This window comes from Aquarana catesbeiana, linkage group LG08, assembly GCF_042186555.1.
Source record: "Aquarana catesbeiana isolate 2022-GZ linkage group LG08, ASM4218655v1, whole genome shotgun sequence".
Lineage (NCBI taxonomy): Eukaryota > Metazoa > Chordata > Amphibia > Anura > Ranidae > Aquarana > Aquarana catesbeiana.
Window position 1 is genome coordinate 112,902,487 of NC_133331.1, and position 17,838 is coordinate 112,920,324.

The window sequence follows — 17,838 nt, forward strand, 5'->3', positions numbered from 1 at the left end:
TGCAGCTGCCATAATATTCTGTCTTTAGGGGTAAACAAACTTTCAACAAGTTTAACCACTTCAGCCCCGGACCATTATGCTGCCTAAGGACCAGAGGTCTTTTTCCAATTTGGCACTGCGTCACTTTAACTGCTAATTGCGCGGTCATGCAATGCTGTACCCAAACGAAATTTGCGTCCTTTTCTTCCCACAAATAGAGCTTTCTTTTGATGGTATTTGATCACCTCTGCGGTTTTTATTTTTTGCGCTATAAACGGAAAAAGACCGAAAATTTTGAAAAAAAAAATCATATTTTCTACTTTTTGTTATAAAAAAAATCCAATAAACTCCATTTTAGGCATACATTTAGGCCAAAATGTATTCGGCCACATGTCTTTGGTAAAAAAAATGTCAATAAGCGTATATTTATTGGTTTGCGCAAAAGTTATAGCGTCTACAAACTAAGGTACATTTTCTGGAATTTACACAGCTTTTAGTTTATGACTGCCTATGTCATTTCTTGAGGTGCTAAAATGGCAGGGCAGTACAAACCCCCCCAAATGACCCCATTTTGGAAAGTAGACACCCCAAGGAAATTGCTGAGAGGTATGTTGAACCCATTGAATATTTATTTTTTTTGTCCCAAGTGATTGAATAATGACAAAAAAAAAAAATATTTACAAAAAGTTGTCACTAAATGATATATTGCTCACACAGGCCATGGGCCTATGTGGAATTGCACCCCAAAATACATTCAGCTGCTTCTCCTGAGTACGGGGATACCACATGTGTGGGACTTTTTGGGAGCCTAGCCGCGTACGGGGCCCCGAAATCCAATCACCGCCTTCAGGATTTCTAAGGGCGTAAATTTTTGATTTCACTCCTCACTACCTATCACAGTTTTGAAGGCCATAAAATGCCCAGATGGCACAAAACCCCCCCAAATGACCCCATTTTGGAAAGTAGACACCCCAAGCTATTTGCTGAGAGGCATGTTGAGTCCATGGAATATTTTATATTTTGACACAAGTTGCGGGAAAGTGACACATTTTTTTTTTTTTTTGCACAAAGTTGTCACTAAATGATATATTGCTCACACAGGCCATGGGCATATGTAGAATTGCACCCCAAAATACATTTAGCTGCTTCTCCTGAGTATGGGGATACCACATGTGTGGGACTTTTTGGGAGCCTAGCCGCGTACGGGGCCCCGAAAACCAATCACCGCCTTCAGGATTTCTAAGGGTGTAAATTTTTGATTTCACTCTTCACTGCCTATCACAGTTTCGGAGGCCATGGAATGCCCAGGTGGCACAAAACCCCCACAAATGACCACATTTTGGAAAGTAGACACCCCAAGCTATTTGCTGAGAGGCATGGTGAGTATTTTGCAGCTCTCATTTGCTTTTGAAAATGAAGAAAGACAAGAAAAAACATTTTTTTTTTCTTTTTTCAATTTTCAAAACTTTGTGACAAAAAGTGAGGTCTGCAAAATACTCACTATACCTCTCAGCAAATAGCTTGGGGTGTCTACTTTCCAAAATGGGGTCATTTGGGGGGGTTTGTGCCACCTGGGCATTCCATGGCCTCCGAAACTGTAATAGGCAGTGAAGAGTGAAATCAAAAATTTACGCCCTTAGAAAGCCTGAAGGCGGTGCTTGGTTTTCGGGGTCCCGTACGCAGCTAGGCTCCCAAAAAGTCTCACACATGTGGTATCCCCGTACTCAGGAGAAGCAACAGAATGTATTTTGGGGTGTAATTTCACATATTCCCATGGCATGTTTGAGCAATATATCATTTAGTGACAACTTTGTGCAAAAAAAAAAAAAAAAAAAATGTGTCTCTTTCCCGCAACTTGTGTCACAATATAAAATATTCCATGGACTCGACATGCCTCTCAGCAAATAGCTTGGGGTGTCTACTTCAAAATGGGGTCATTTGGGGGGGTTTTGAACTGTCCTGGCATTTTATGCACAACATTTAGAAGCTTATGTCACACATCACCCACTCTTCTAACCACTTGAAGACAAAGCCCTTTCTGACACTTTTTGTTTACATGAAAAAATTATTTTTTTTTGCAAGAAAATTACTTTGAACCCCCAAACATTATATATTTTTTTAAAGAAAATGCCCTACAGATTAAAATGGTGGGTGTTTCAGTTTTTTTTTTCACACAGTATTTGCGCAGCGATTTTTCAAACGCATTTTTTTATGAAAAAACACACTTTTTTAAATTTTAATGCACTAAAACACACTATATTGCCCAAATGTTTGATGAAATAAAAAAGATGATCTTAGGCCGAGTACATGGATACCAAACATGACATGCTTTAAAATTGCGCACAAACGTGCAGTGGCAACAAACTAAATACATTTTTAAAAGCCTTTAAAAGCCTTTACAGGTTACCACTTTAGATTTACAGAGGAGGTCTACTGCTAAAATTACTGCCCTCGATCTGATGTTCGCGGTGACACCTCACATGCATGGTGCAATTGCGGTTTACATTTGACGCCAGACCGACGCTTGCGTTCGCCTTTGCGCGAGAGCAGGGGGGGACAGGGGTGCTTTTTTTTTTTTTTTTTTTTTCTTTATAATTTTTTTGCTTTTTTATCTTATTTTTAAACTGTTCCTTTCATTTTTTTTTTTTTTTAAATCATTTTTATTGTTATCTCAGGGAATGTAAATATCCCCTATGATAGCAATCGGTAGTGACAGGTACTCTTTTTTAAAAAAATTGGGGTCTATTAGACCCTAGATCTCTCCTCTGCCCTCAAAGCATCTGACCACACCAAGATCGGTGTGATAAAATGCTTTCCCAATTTCCCAATGGCGCTGTTTACATCCGGCGAAATCTAAGTCATGAAATGCTCGTAGCTTCCGGTTTCTTAGGCCATAGAGATGTTTGGAGCCACTCTGGTCTCTGATCAGCTCTATGGTCAGCTGACTGAATCACCGGCTGCATTCTCAGGTTCCCTGTTGAGACAGGAGAGCCAGAGAAAAACACGGAAGACAGTGGGGGAGGGGGGAATTCCCTCCCACTGCTTGTAAAAGCAGTCTAGAGGCTAATTAGCTGCTAGGATTGCTTTTACATGAAAGCCGACCGCTGGCTGAAAAGAATGATACCAAGATGATACCTAAACCTGCAGGCATCATTCTGGTATAACCACTCAGTCGTGAATGGCGTACCTGAAGACAAAAAAATGGTTAACATTAAAACACAGTAAACGGTAAAGTATAAAAAATTGCATACCTGAAAAGCAAACATGATAAAACATAATAACAATAAAACATTGCAGAATAGAATACAGTAAAAAAGAGCAGAACAACAGAGAGAGAATAGAGAGAGAGAGAACAATAAAACAAAACGACAACTATTTTTTTTTATTTTATATACCGTATTTATCGGCGTATAACATGCACTTTTTTCCCCTTAAAATCAGGGGAAAATCGCGGGTGCGTGTTATACGCCGATCCCCTGCGATCCTGACCTGTCAGAACTAAAAAATCGCTGACCGCGATTTGAAAATGGCGCCGCCGAAATACACAGTGCCGGTCCTCGGCTCTTCTCGGCGGCTTTCGGTTTCACTCGAGCGCCGCCCGAACCTAGCCGAGTATACTCGGCTAGTTTCGGATAGCTCCGCTCACCGTCCGAGTGGAAACGAAAGTAAACGAGAGCCGCCGAGAAGAGCCGAGGACCGGCTCTGTGTATTTCGGCGCCGGCGGCGCCATTTTCAAATCGCGGTCGGCGATTTTGAAGCTCAGAGGCTTCAGCAAGACTGCACTGGGGCAAGGCTGGACTGGGGCAAGGCTGGACTGGACACTGGGGAAGGCTGCACTGACAAGGCTGCACTGACATGGCTGCACTGACATGGCTGCACTGACATGGCTGCACTAGCAAGGCTGCACTGACAAGGCTGCACTGACAAGGCTGCACTGACATGGCTGCACTGACATGGCTGCACTGACATGGCTGCACTGACGTGGCTGCACTGGCAAGGCTGCACTGACATGGCTGCACTGGCAAGGCTGCACTGACATGGCTGCACTGGGCAAGGCTGGACTGGGGCAAGGCTGCACTGAGAAGGCTGCAATGATGGGCATTTAAATGTAAGTTTTTTTCCCTTCAACTTCCCTCCGGTGCGTGTTATACGCCGATAAATACGGTATATATATTTTTTTTTTTACACTTTTTTTGTAACTAACTTTTATAACTGTAATCGGTTCCAGGTTCGGGTCTCTCAAAATGCGATGGCATCTTGGGAGACCCTGTGAAAGTGTGCCTAGTCTGTGCAATGCTGTACCCTACGCTAATACACAACTAGTGAATGGTAGCGTTCAAAACATTCACCAATGCAAAGACCAGGATTATCAGCACAGGAGGGACAATAATAGCGGGTGTCATGCCTATATCAGCGCTTGTTGCAGACACGACCTCTTTTTTGGGGGGGTTTGTTGGGTAGGGGTACTCGGGAGGACATAAAGAAAATGCCTCTCATGCAGCCGACTGCATTTGGTTGGGGATCCCAATTAGGATTGGCGAATGCAGCAGGAAGGGCACTATGGGCACGACAGGCCTGTTTGTCTTCTTCTTGGTGGAAGCGGGACACTACTTGTGCTTGCCACCTCACCAGCTTGAACTGCATTTATGGGACTCGCCACGTCACCAAGTGTTACTGCAGTGCTGGTTTGACTACGACCGGGGTGTACTAGGCCGCTGGCGCTTGCCAGTTCACCAACACGCTACCAAAAAAACTGTTAGCGATCGCAGGGATCAGGCCTGACTCTGCGAACGTTGCAGTTATGCGTTTAGTGTTTTGTAAGTGACAGTGATCGATCGATACTGCACTTGGGTGGGCTGGGCCAGGCGGAGGGGCAAAACGCAGGTGCTAGCAGGTATCTGGGCTGATCCCGCTAACACTGCGTTTTTGGTAACCCTAAACTGCTGGGGACGCTAGTATAGATCTGATCGGATCAGATATTGATCCGATCAGATACTATACCACTAAGGGAGGTGTACGGTGCGTGCGTGGGTGTTAGCGCTACTGGCACTAACCTGATGCTGCCTGGGGCTGGTGCTTGCCAGTTCACTAAAACGCTACCAAAAAAACTGTTAGCGATCACAGGGATCAGGCCTGACTCTGCAAACGCTGCAGTTATGTGTATAGCGTTTTGTAAGTGACAGTGATCGATCGATACTGCACTTGGGTGGGCTGGGCTGGGCTGGGCGGAGGGGCAAAACGCAGGTGCTAGCAGGTATCTGGGCTGATTCCGCTAACACTGCGTTTTTGGGAACCCTAAACTGCTGGGGACACTAGTATAGATCTGATCGGATCAGATATTGATCCGTTCAGATACTATACCACTAAGGGAGGTGTACGGTGCGTGCGTGGGTGTTAGCGGTACTGGCGCTAACCTGACGCTGCCTGGTGCTGGTGCCTGCCAGTTCACCAAAATGCTACCAAAAAAACTGTTAGCGATCACACGGATCAGGCCTGACTATGTGAACGCTGCAGTTATGCGGTTAGTGTTTTGTAAGTGACAGTGATCGATCGATACTGCACTTGGGTGGGCTGGGCAGAGGGGCAAAACGCAGGTGCTAGCAGGTATCTGGGCTGATCCCGCTAACACTGCGTTTTTGGGAACCCTAAACTGCTGGGGACGCTAGTATAGATCTGATCGGATCAGATATTGATCCGTTCAAATACTATACCACTAAGGGAGGCGTATGCTGCGTGCGTGGGTGTTAGCGGTACTGGCGCTAATCTGACGCTGCCTGGGGCGACACATATCACCGCCGGGCGATCAGGGGGCTAAACTTTTATTCGGTAATAAACGGCGGGTGCCCTGACACTATAACAAATAAACTAACTAACCAGTGTCACCCATAACAGTTATACGGTGATCAGTGGTGAAAGGGTTAACTAGGGGGCAATCAAGGGGTTAAAACATTTATTAGGTAGTATATGGGGGTCCCTGTCGCTATAAAACGCTGACGACGAACCTAAATATTTACGTCCCTAACTAGCGTCACCAGCGACACTAATACAGCGATCAGAAAAATGATCGCTTAGTGACACTGGCGACAGGGGGTGATCAAGGGGTTAAAACTTTATTAGGGGGGGTTAGGGGGGTATCCTAGACCTAAAGGGGGCTAAACCTAACTGCCCTAACACAGTAACTGTCACAAACTGACACCATGCAGTAATCAGAAAAAAAAAAAAAACACTGCTTGGTGTCAGTGTGACAGGGAGGGGGGAGGGGTGGTTGGGGGGCGATCAGGGGGGGGGGATCGGGGTGTTTAGTGTGCCTGGCATGTTCTAATGTGTGTGTAGTGTTTTTACTCACAGTGCAGTCTTCTTTCCTCGGCGCCAGAACGGAAAATACCGAGCCGAGGAGAGATGACATTTCCTTTGCTGCTGTTTAGCATACAGCAGCAAAGGAAATGATCTGATTGGCCGGTGGCAATCGCGAGGGGGGGGGCACGAATGGATGGCCTCCCCCTCACCTCCGATCCCCGGGGGACAAAAGAGGACCGCCTCGGGCACCGGGGGGGGGGGTCCAATCGGACCCCCCCACCCGCAGGAGGCAGATCACCTACATATACGTGATTTTGCCTGCCCGTGCCGCCTTGCTGACGTATATCGGCGTGAGGTGGTCCTTAAGTGGTTAAGACCCCTTTCACACTGAAGCAGTTTTCAGGTGTTTTAGCGCTAGAAATAGCCTCTGAAAAGCTCCTGAGAATTTGCATGAGTGCTTTGAATTAATTTGCATGAGTAATTTCACACTGGGGCGTTGCACTTTCCGGACATTAGAAAAAGTCCTGCAAGCGGCATCTTTGGGGCGGGTTTGGAGCTCTGTAAAAAGCACTCCAAAAACACCCCTGCCTATTGAAATGAATGGGCAGCACGCAACCTTAAAAAAAAACACCCGATAGCTACCCTAAAATGCAACTAAAGCACCGCAAAAATGACTGGCGCTTTAGCACTGTTTTAGCGGCGCTTCATGTTAAAGGGGTCTAAATGTTCTGAGTGTATATACATACAAGATGATGATGCAGCAGTATTGATTGCACCTGCAGCAATTGAGGTGCTGGATGTTGGGGCTGAGGCTCATCAACAATGCTGGAAATTATATCAAAATCAGTCGCTTGCCTAACTATACTTTCAGCACATACAATTATAATTTGCCACACTAGTCATACTTTTGTTCCAAATTAGAAATCTATACATGGGATGATTTCACGTCTACCCCTTAATGAATTTCCTGTTCTAATGGGACACAAAGTATGACATTATCTATTAATTCTGTCCCATTGTAAAATCTCAAACTGTTTTTGTTCACCTTTTTTTACCCTCCTCCTATTTTGTTGGATAAGCGGAGAGAATTCAAGTGACTGTATATGCCATTTTTTTTTTTTTAAATAACAAACATTTCATACTTTCCTGCTCTGTGCAATGGTTTTGCACAGAGCAGCCCTGATGCTCCTCTTCTTGGGTCTCCCCATCAGTGCTCCTGGCTCCTCCTCCCCACCAAGTGCCCCATAGTAAGTCGCCTGCAATAGGGGCACGTGTGCATGCTTGCTCCATGCAGAGAATGTATTAAGATAAAAAAAATCTGCCTTTAGAACCACTTTAATATTTAGTTGCTGTAACATATGTGACATCTATACCTTACATCAGAGAAATCACTGTTCCTCACAAATGACACCCAACCTACTTACCCTAGGGCAGGGGGTCTCAAACTGACGGTCCTCCAAAACTACAAGTCCCATCATGCCTCTGTCTGTGGGAGTCATGCTTGTAACTGTCAGCCTTGCATTGCCTCATGGGACTTGTAGTTTCGCAACAGCTGGAGTGCCACTAGTTTGTGACTTTAACCAAACTTTTTCAGAAGGGGGATCAGTCACCACCATTTAAAACACCTGGAACTGGAAGATTCACCTGCAGAGAATGTTTGCTGAATGTTGTTTTCTCTGCTTTATAAATATGCCCCTCAATGTCCAGAGCCCAAACTCCCCAAATAAGCATACTTAGATATTCAATGGTTATCTTAAAACCCTCCACATAGCTGCTTGACCCATTTTGCAGTAGTATGAAATATTTTGATCTATAAAGAGTTTCCTTAGGGTGCCTACACTAAACAGGGCAGAGTTTTGATATTGCATTTGGAAGGCAAACAGAAGGTGGAATACCGCTCAGGTGTAGGTGTTAGTTAGGAATTAATTCCAGGTGCCGGCCCCTCCTTGCCACTGCAAAGACATGAAAAAGTGAAAATTGGCCGCACACTGTAGATAGCATCCATAAAAGTCCTTTATTCCATAACACGTGACAAACAGCACTAGGATATACAATGCAGTTAACGCATTTCACACAAGGAGTGCCAAGCACTGTGAAATGCGTTAACTGTATTGTACATCCTAGTGCTGTTTGTCCCGTGTTATGAACTAAAGAACTTTTATGGATGCTATCTACAGTGTGCGGCCAATTTTTTCACTTTTTCATGCATTTTACTAAAGGGCAGTCTATGAGGTTACTAGTCTAAACTAAAAAATACAAAATAAATCCGCCAACATAAGTTGTATCTGTTTATTTGCAGCACTCTCTACAGCTGTTCAAAGTCCAGAATTATCTGAGCTATCAGAAAAAAAAGAGGATGGAGAGCTGAAGTTACACTCAGCACAGCTCATTGAGGGGATCTTTGAGAGCTGATTGGAGGGAAGAGACACCCCCCCCCCCTTTTCTCACAGCACACAGAGCTGAAGCTGTCAGTCTACTGGAGCTCTCTCCCCATCACCTTTTTTCTCTTGGTGTCAGGAAAACCCATCAGACGTGACTTTTGCTGATAGCAGAGGAACGAGGCAGCAAACAGAAATGACACTTCGTACTCTTAATTGAGACAAGTTGGAGGTGGAGCCATAGGGTGCCTGTATATTTATGGATGAAATCATGTATTGGCCCACAGCAATGAAGAAGGGGGTACGTCCCCTGAAACGAGTCACCTTGCCGACATGGTGATGCAAAAGTGAAGTTGTTTGATGCTACACTGAAACCATAATGCTAATATGATACAACACGTTTTCTTCCTTTTTGACTATGGATTTGGCATTTTGCTTATTGTGTTAAGGCATTTGTACCCTCCTGTGTGCTTTTTACCAGAAAAGTACACACTATAGAGGGATATATTTTGTTTATATCTCATGTCTGAGATTTACAACCACTTTCAGCTTGTGGACTGAACAAAAATATTCTAACATTCCTCCATCCATGCAATCAGGGCTTTTTTTCTTGGAGAATACCTGTAGGTGCAGGAACTCCCCCCGTCTGAGTCACCCCTTGTCTCTGCCCCCTACCCACCTCTGACCACCGTCCCTTGATTCCACCCCCTACCCACCTACCAGTACTGCCCCTTTTAGAGAATACAGAATCAAAGTATCATTTTGTGGTGCTAAATCATTTGTATGGAATGTGTTGATAAAAAGAAAAGCAGTAAAATAGATCCCCTGCAGTCAGCAACAATAGAATCCCAGCAATAGATCCCCACACAACAATAGACTCCCCCAGCAACAATGGACTCCACCCCAACAACAGTAGATTCCCTGCAGCAACAGTGAACTACCCACAACAAAATATCACACCCAGTAACAAAATATCCACCCAAGTAACATTAGACCCCTCCCCCCCCAGCAGCAACAACAGATCTCCCAGCAGCCAGCATCAATATATCCTCCAGCAGCCAGTAAAAATAGACCTCTCCCTCAACAGTAGATCCATTCTAGCAACATAAGACCCCCAGCATTAATAGATTCCCCATCAGCAACAATAGACCCTCACACAAAATCAGATCCCCACCAGTGACAATAGATCCCCCAGCAGCCAACATCAATAGACCCTCCAGCACACCCCACACCCCATACTATTACATACATTCATAGGTGTACGCAGCCTATTGCATTAGCGTGTGCACCCCAAAGCTCAAATACATATGCATGTGTATATGTACTGATGGTGTCAGTAGGGCAGTGGACAGTGTCAGTAGTTTTATTTTTATTCTTTTTAAATTATTTTATTTTGTAACATTTTTTTTTGGATGAAATATCAGTGGTCTAAACAGGGGGGAATATGCACCACACAAGGCGATTAGGGTGTGCCCAGGCACACCTGGCACACCCTGTGCGCACGCCTATGCATACATTCAGTGCTGGAGGTGCCGGAACTGTGTTCCCCCAGGTTCCCGCTGAAAAAAAGCCCTGCATGCAATACAAGGTGAATGGATGAATCTCCCACTGTGTCTTTTGTATCCTGACAGCTGCCATCAGCAGCTGTCAGAATACCAACAATTTCCTGTTTGGCTCTTCCAATTTTTCAGCTAAATGTTATCGGGCAGGAGAGTGGTGACAGGGCCACCCACAAAGCAAATTTTGGTGGTTCATTGCCATACATAATGTATGGCCAAGCTTTACTTCAAACGTAAAAGGCGCACTTCATGCTAGTGGAGAGTCTAAAGTTATGCAGCTGTGGTGCAGCAGTTAAGTCTCCTGCAGTTAACACTAAACAAGTATTGGGACACCGGCCTTTAAAAGCACTTGAAATTTAATGGCATCCCAGTCTTAGTTCATAGGGTTCAGTATTGATTTGGTCCACCCTTTGCAGCTATAACAGCTTCAACTCTTCTGGGAAGGCTGTCCACAAGGTTTAGGAGTGTCTATGGGAATGTTTGACCATTCTTCCAGAAGCGCATTTGTGAGGTCAGGCACTGATGTTGGATGAGAAGGCCTAGCTCACAGTCTCTGCTCTAATTCATCCCAAAGGTGTTCTATTGGGTTGAGGTCAGGACTCTGTAAAGGCCAGTCAAGTTCCTCCACCCCAAACTCGCTTATAAACATGTCTTTTTGGACCTTTCTTTGTGCACTGGCCCAAATCTTTTGTTGGAGTGTGTGTGTGTGGGGGGGTTATGGTGTGGGGTAGTTTTTCAGGGGTTACGTTTGGCCCCTTAGTTCCAGTGAAGGGAACGCTTAAGGTGTCAGCATACCAAGATATTTTGGACAATTTCATACTCCCAACTTTATGGGAGCAGTTTGAGGATGGCCCCTTCCTGTTCCAACATGACTGCGCACCAGTGCACAAACAAGGTCTATAAATACATGGATGCGTGTGTTTGGGGTGGAGGAACTTGACTGGCCTACACAAAGTCCTGACTTCAGAACTAGAACACCTGTGGGATGAACTAGAGTGGAGACTGTGAGCCAGGCCTTCTTGTCCACATCAGTACCTGACCTCACAAATGCGCTTCTGGAAGAATGGTCAAACATTCCCATAGACACACTCCTAAACCTTGTGGACAGCCTTCCCAGAAGAGTTAAAGCTGTTATAGCTGCAAAGGGTGGGCCAACGCAATATTAAACCCTATGGACTAAGACGAGGATGCCATTAAAGTTCATGTGCGTGCAAAAATACTTTTGGTAATATAGTGTAGTTGGGACTGTCCATCCCAAGCTGTAATTTGGCTTACATATAGACCTACACAGCAAAAATCTCTGTTCACACCCAGCCTGAAAACTCATACAAGGTCTTATTCTGTTGTGGTCTTTTTGCAGTTCTCATTGCTAAATATGTACAGAATCAGTTAATATTTAACAGGTTTGGTACTTCAAATGTGGTGAACTTATGTACAATGCACTTGGATCAGGCTCATTAACACTTTTTCCATCATAATCTTACTAAACGGGAGTGTGGTCACTTGTTAGATGGGGGAAATGGTGGGACTGTCATTGCATATATATGGCCGGCTTAGCAAACATTACTTAGTAGACATGTGCAATTCGTTTACTTCCGAATTCGTTTTTTAACGAATTTCAACAAATTCGTTAATTCGGGAATATCCAAATTAATGAAAACCCGTTTAACGAATTTTTTCCGAATATTCGGAAATTCAATAAAATTGGACATTCGGGCATTCGTACATTCGCAATTTAGGAATGTACATTCGTACATTTACGAATGTACGAACGTACATTCGTAAATTAGTGAATTTGTAAATTTGTAAATTCGAAAATTCGGAAATCTGAAATAATAGTTAATTAATAATAACTTAACTATTAGTAATTACTAGTGACTTTTAAATTATAGGTATTGTAATTTCCTTTTAAATTTGGCTGTTAGTGAACGTAACACATACAAATGTATCCAAAGTTATGAATGATCCAAAAAAACGGAATGAAACGTAATGAATTAATAATAATAAATAACAATAATAATAATAACGTTTTATTATTATTATTTATTGTTAATTTGTTCCGTACCATTTGTTTAGATGCAGCATTCGTTTTGGATAATTCGTAACTTCGGATAAATTCGTATTTGTTATATTCACTGACAGTCAAATTTGAAAGGAAATTACAATACCTATAATTTAATACTTAGTTACTATTTCAGATTTTTTAATTTTCGGGTTTTTGGATTTTCAAAATTCGAATTTACAAATTTCCGAATTTTCTAATTTACAAATGTACGATTTTATGAATTTACGAATGTACAAATGTAAAAATGTACAAATGAACGAATGTTCGAATGAACAAATGTACGAATGAACGAATGTACGAATGAACAAATGTACGAATGAACGAATGTTCGAATTTACGAATGTACGAATGAACGCATTTACGAATGCACGAATTTACGAATCGCGATCATAACGAATGACCCGAAAAACGAAAAAAATAATAAACTAATGAAACGAAAACGAAAATGAACAAATTTTTTGGCTGTGCACATGTCTATTACTTAGCACTGTTCTGCAGATTCATGTCATACTATTTAGTGCAAAGTGAAATACAATATTTCTGGTGTTGACTTTTGTGAACTTCTGAGTCAATGTGCATCTTACAGTGGACAAAATTACTAAATAAACCTCTGTATGCAGGTACCCAACAAACACAGACAAAGACATGGTTATATTAAAGATGGTGGACTTGAACGGAAAGGATGTTGGGCTCGTTAGGTAAATGGCTTCAACTTATTTTATTTAACGCAGAGTATGCAACTATGCAAAAACCCATGTATGATATGAGCAACAGGCATATACATTTTTAAATAAACCTGTCAGGATTAAAATATGGGAGTCACCATTCCTGACTAGGGTTGCCACCTCATCTTTTGAAAACCAAACACATATTAATTACACAGGTTCTGAGGCTAATTTAGTGCAGATAATGCACTAAATGAGTTTAACTGCCATCTCAATCAGCCACAGAACCTGTGTAAATAATATGTGACTCATTTCGAAAGGTGCCAAATCTGGGGCTGTCTGTTCCTTTCTTCACTACTTTGTGTGTCACTGACCTTGACCAAGCTTGTGTATATTAGGTTTTGGGGCTTCAGATGACAGCCCCAGCATTGGCAGATCCTATAATTCTCTCCTCACAGATTTCATTTGAGAATTGTCTGGAGAAATGCTGTGTGTTGCAATAACCGTATCCAGGCCAATGTGCCAACTGTAGCAACCAACTGTAAATGACAAACACCCATTTGTTATTGTTTCAGCTAATATAAACTGAAGAAATTGCATGGTTCCTTAACTTTGTATGTATCAAACACTTTCTATCTTTCTCTCTCTCTCTATCTAGAGCAGTGATATGCAATTAGTGGACCTCCAGCTGTTGCAGAACTACAAGTCCCATGAGGCATAGCAAGACTCTGACAGCCACAACCATGACACCCAGAGGCAGAGGCATGATGGGACTTGTAGTTTTGCAACAGCTGGAGGTCCACTAATTGCATATCCCTGATCTAGAGGTAGAAACAGTCTGTGCTATTGGAATTGATGGGAGTTTTATTAAACAAAATGATCAGGATTTCTAAAAAATGCCCCATATACACCTAGGGGTGTACTAAAAATTAATCTAGTAAAAGTAAATGTACATTTGTTCTGTGCAAATGGGGCAAAAAAACATGATATTAGGTTAATTCCTGTGATGGTCGAATATTTTTCATTGATTTAAAATAGAAAATACCAATTTGGCCACTAGATGGTTCTAAGTATCATATGAGTTTCATATGTAGTTTAGCATGGTCTGGTGGCCAAATGCAGTGTTTTTTACTTTAACTTGCACAGGCTTCAGCCTAATAACATTCTTTTTTTGCCCCATTTACGTACATAGACCAAATATACATTCACTTTCACTACACTCCTAATGTAAATTGCATGTCTCAACCCAAAAATGAATCAGACATAATACCTATTATGTAGATAATACATAAATATACACGACCCGGATATAGCACAAAAATAGTTTACTTTATTACCTCATATAAAGCACCAAACATTTGAAACATGATTCCCTATGGACCTGGATTATATTCTGTACTCTATATATAAAAATACATATCATATTACAAAAATATTTATTATACAATTCCCTGCAAATACATTTAATATATACAGTATATGCTGTGCAAGCCATCACTCAAAAAACAATAATACTGGACACAGAGATATTAGCATCATGTTGTTTCAAGATCTATACATTGTATTGCATATGGTTATTAACACCCCAGCAATAAGTTTTTAGCCCCTGCTGTCTAATGCAAAATATATGCACAACCGCCACAATAGGCATAAAGGCAGATGTTTGTTTCAGTGTCAAACATGGAGATGGATGATTAGGTGCATATTATTACATGAGTTAGAATTATCACTTGAATTAAAGCAGTAATCTCCAAAGCATTTCCAAACATCTCCAAAGTTCGAAAGGCTGAAGCCGGGACCAACAATCTGAGACCAAAGCTGGCCATACACATTGTAATGAAACCTGTTTAAAAGGTCTAAAATTACATTCAAATTTCAGATTTGGATGAAATTTAAAGGGCATTCAACAAAATGATTTGACTCAGTGATGCCAAGAACGAAAACTCTTATGCCCTGTACACACGATCGGACATTCCGACAACAAAATCCATGGATTTTTTCCAACGGATGTTGGCTCAAACTTGTCTTGCATACACATGGTCGCACAAAGTTGTTGGAAACTCCGATCGTTCTGAACGCGGTGACGTAAAACACGTATGTTGGGACTATAGACGGGGCAGTAGCCAATAGCTTTCGTCTCTTAATTTATTCTGAGCATGCGTGCCACTTTGTGCGTCGGATTTGTGTACACACGATCAGAATTTAAACGATTGGATTTTGTTGACGGAAAATTTTATATCCTGCTCTCAAACTTTGTTTGTCGGAAATTCTGATGGAAAAAGTCCGATGGAGCCCACACACGAATGGAATTTCCGACAACATAATCCGATCGCACTTTTTCCGTCGGAAAATCCGACCGTGTGTACAGGGCATAAGGATGCTCTGATGAGAATTTTTGTAGGAATGTTCATACAAAATTCTACTAATATATGGCTGGCTTAAATAAATGTCCACTGATAATACAAGCTGTGCACAAATGAAGAGACTAATTATTATCTTCTTACAGCAGAACTTCACTCTTTCAATCAGCATTGACTATTTTTAATCCTTATGCTGCTAGCATTAGTAAATTATATCATATTTACTTCTAAAAAAAATTTCTTACATTTCTTAAAGTGGTAGTAAACCGCAGAAAAAAACAACAACAAAAAAACAAAAAAAAACCCTGCAAGACAACAGCATAATGTGCCAGTATGTATCACATACTAGCACATTATGAAATACTTACCTTAGAACGAAGCCCCTGCAGCGTGCCCGGTCACCGCTGAGGGAACTGACATGTTCTCTCTGCATTTCTTCTGGGTTTGCGGGCTTCAGTGCTGTGAGTGGCCGGAGCCGCGATGACATCACTCAGTCCTCCGTTCCAGCAAGGAGCTCTGATTTTCCTGCATGGTTAGCTGAACCTTCAGAGCGCATGCGCCGCTGATGTTAGCGGCTGCATACAGGGTGAATATCTCCTAAACCATGCAGGTTTAGGAGATATTCATTTTATCTACAGGTAAGCCTTATTATAGGCTTATAAGCCTTATCATAGTGCCCCTTTACACATCACAGCACCCCAATTACATTGCAGCCATTGTCACATCACACATTCACATGTAGGTGTTTTGGCGACCCACATTTGCGCAGACACAGCAACCCATTCATTTGACCCATTTTCACCCTTTAAAAGTCTATGGGAGAAATCAAAAGTGCTAATTTTAAAGGCTTATATGCATGGTATTGTCATAAAAAGTGTTTGGGGACCCAGGTCCTGCCCCAGGGGACATGTATCAATGCAAAAAGAAGTTTTAAAAACGGCCGTTTTTTTGTGAGCAGTGATTTTAATAATGCTTAAAGTCAAACAATAAAAGTGTAATATTCCTTTAAATTTCATACCTGGGGGGTGTCTATAGTATGCCTGTAAAGGGGCACATGATTCCTGTGTTTAGAACAGTCTGACAGCAAAATGACATTTCAAAGGAAAAAAGTAATTTAAAACTACTCGCGGCTATTAATGAATTGTCGGTCCGACAATACACATAAAAGTTAATTGATAAAAACGGCATGGGATTTCCCCACAGGGGAACCCCAAACCAAAATTAAAAAAATGGCGTGGGGGTCCCCCTAAATTCCATACCAGGCCCTTCAGGTTTGGTATGGATATTAAGGGGAACCCCGCGCCAAAGTTAAAAAAAAATGGCGTGGGGGTCCCCCTCAAAATCCATACCAGACCCTTCAGGTCTGGTAATGATTTTAAGGGGAACCCCACGCCAAAATTTTTTAAAAAATGGCATGTGATCCCCCCAAAAATCCATACCAGACCCTTATCCAGGCACGCAACTTGGCAGGCCGCAGGAAAAGAGGGGGCACAAGAGAGCGCCCCCCCCTCCTGAACCGTACCAGGCCACATGCCCTCATCATTGGGAGGGTGCTTTGAGGTAGCCCCCCAAAGCACCTTGTCCCCATGTTGATGAGGACGGTGACCCTGCCCCCCTCTGATGCACGGGGACTTGACGGGGACTTCCCTATGGCTTTCCCCGTGACATCAGAGGGGGCGGGTCACCCGGTTACGTAACGGGTGACCCCCGTTACGTAGCTCGTCAAGTCCCCGTGCGTCAGAGGGGGGCAGGGTCACCAGGTGGCCCAGCCCTCCATTATATAAGAAGTGTCAGAAGAAGAGAAGTGTCACACAGCGGGAGCCTCCCATGGATGCGGAGCGGCCCAAGAATGAAGCGGGGAAGAAGACGCCGCAGAGGAAGATGCCGGACGAGAACACCGGAGCAAGAAGCAGAGGATCGGAGGAAGAACCAGAGGAAGAAGAAGATGGAGGAAGAAACTGAAGGAAGAAGGAAGGAAGAAGGAAGAAGACCCGAAGAAGATGGAAAGAATAAGACTGCGGGGTTCCCCTTAATATCCATACCAGACCTGAAGGGCCTGGTATAGAATTTCGGGGGACCCCCACGCATTTTTTTTTTCTTAATTTTGGTTTGGGGTTCCCCTGTGGGGGAATCCCATGCTGTTTTTATCAATGAACCGTTATGTGTATTGCCAGACCGACAATTCATTATAGCCGCAAGTAGTTTTAAATAACTTTTATTCCTTTAGAAATGTCATTTTGCTGTCAGACTGTTCTAAACACGGGAAACATGTGCCACTTTAGAGGCATACTATAGACACCCCCCAGGTACGGAATATTACACTTTTATTGTTTCACTTTTTATTATTAAAATCACTGCTCCCGAAAAAACGGCTGTTTTTAAAACTTTTTTTTGCACTGATACATGTCCCCTGGGGCAGGACCCAAGTCCCCAAACACTTTTTATGACAATAACTTGCATATAAGCCTTTAAAATTAGCACTTTTGATTATTTATGTTCAAGTCCCAAAGACTTTAACGGTGTTCACGTGTTTGA

General features: G+C 42.7%; 1 protein-coding gene across 2 annotated transcripts in view; it reads left to right on the forward strand.

The window, feature by feature from the left end:
- LOC141105289 (putative neutral ceramidase C) overlaps positions 1–17,838 on the forward strand; it is a 137,431-nt gene that overhangs the window by 50,984 nt on the left and 68,609 nt on the right. For both annotated transcript variants that reach the window (XM_073595172.1, XM_073595173.1), the window contains one exon: positions 12,899–12,976. In XM_073595172.1, coding sequence (XP_073451273.1) covers positions 12,899–12,976 — 78 coding nt within the window. The remainder of the gene's footprint in view (positions 1–12,898; positions 12,977–17,838) is intronic.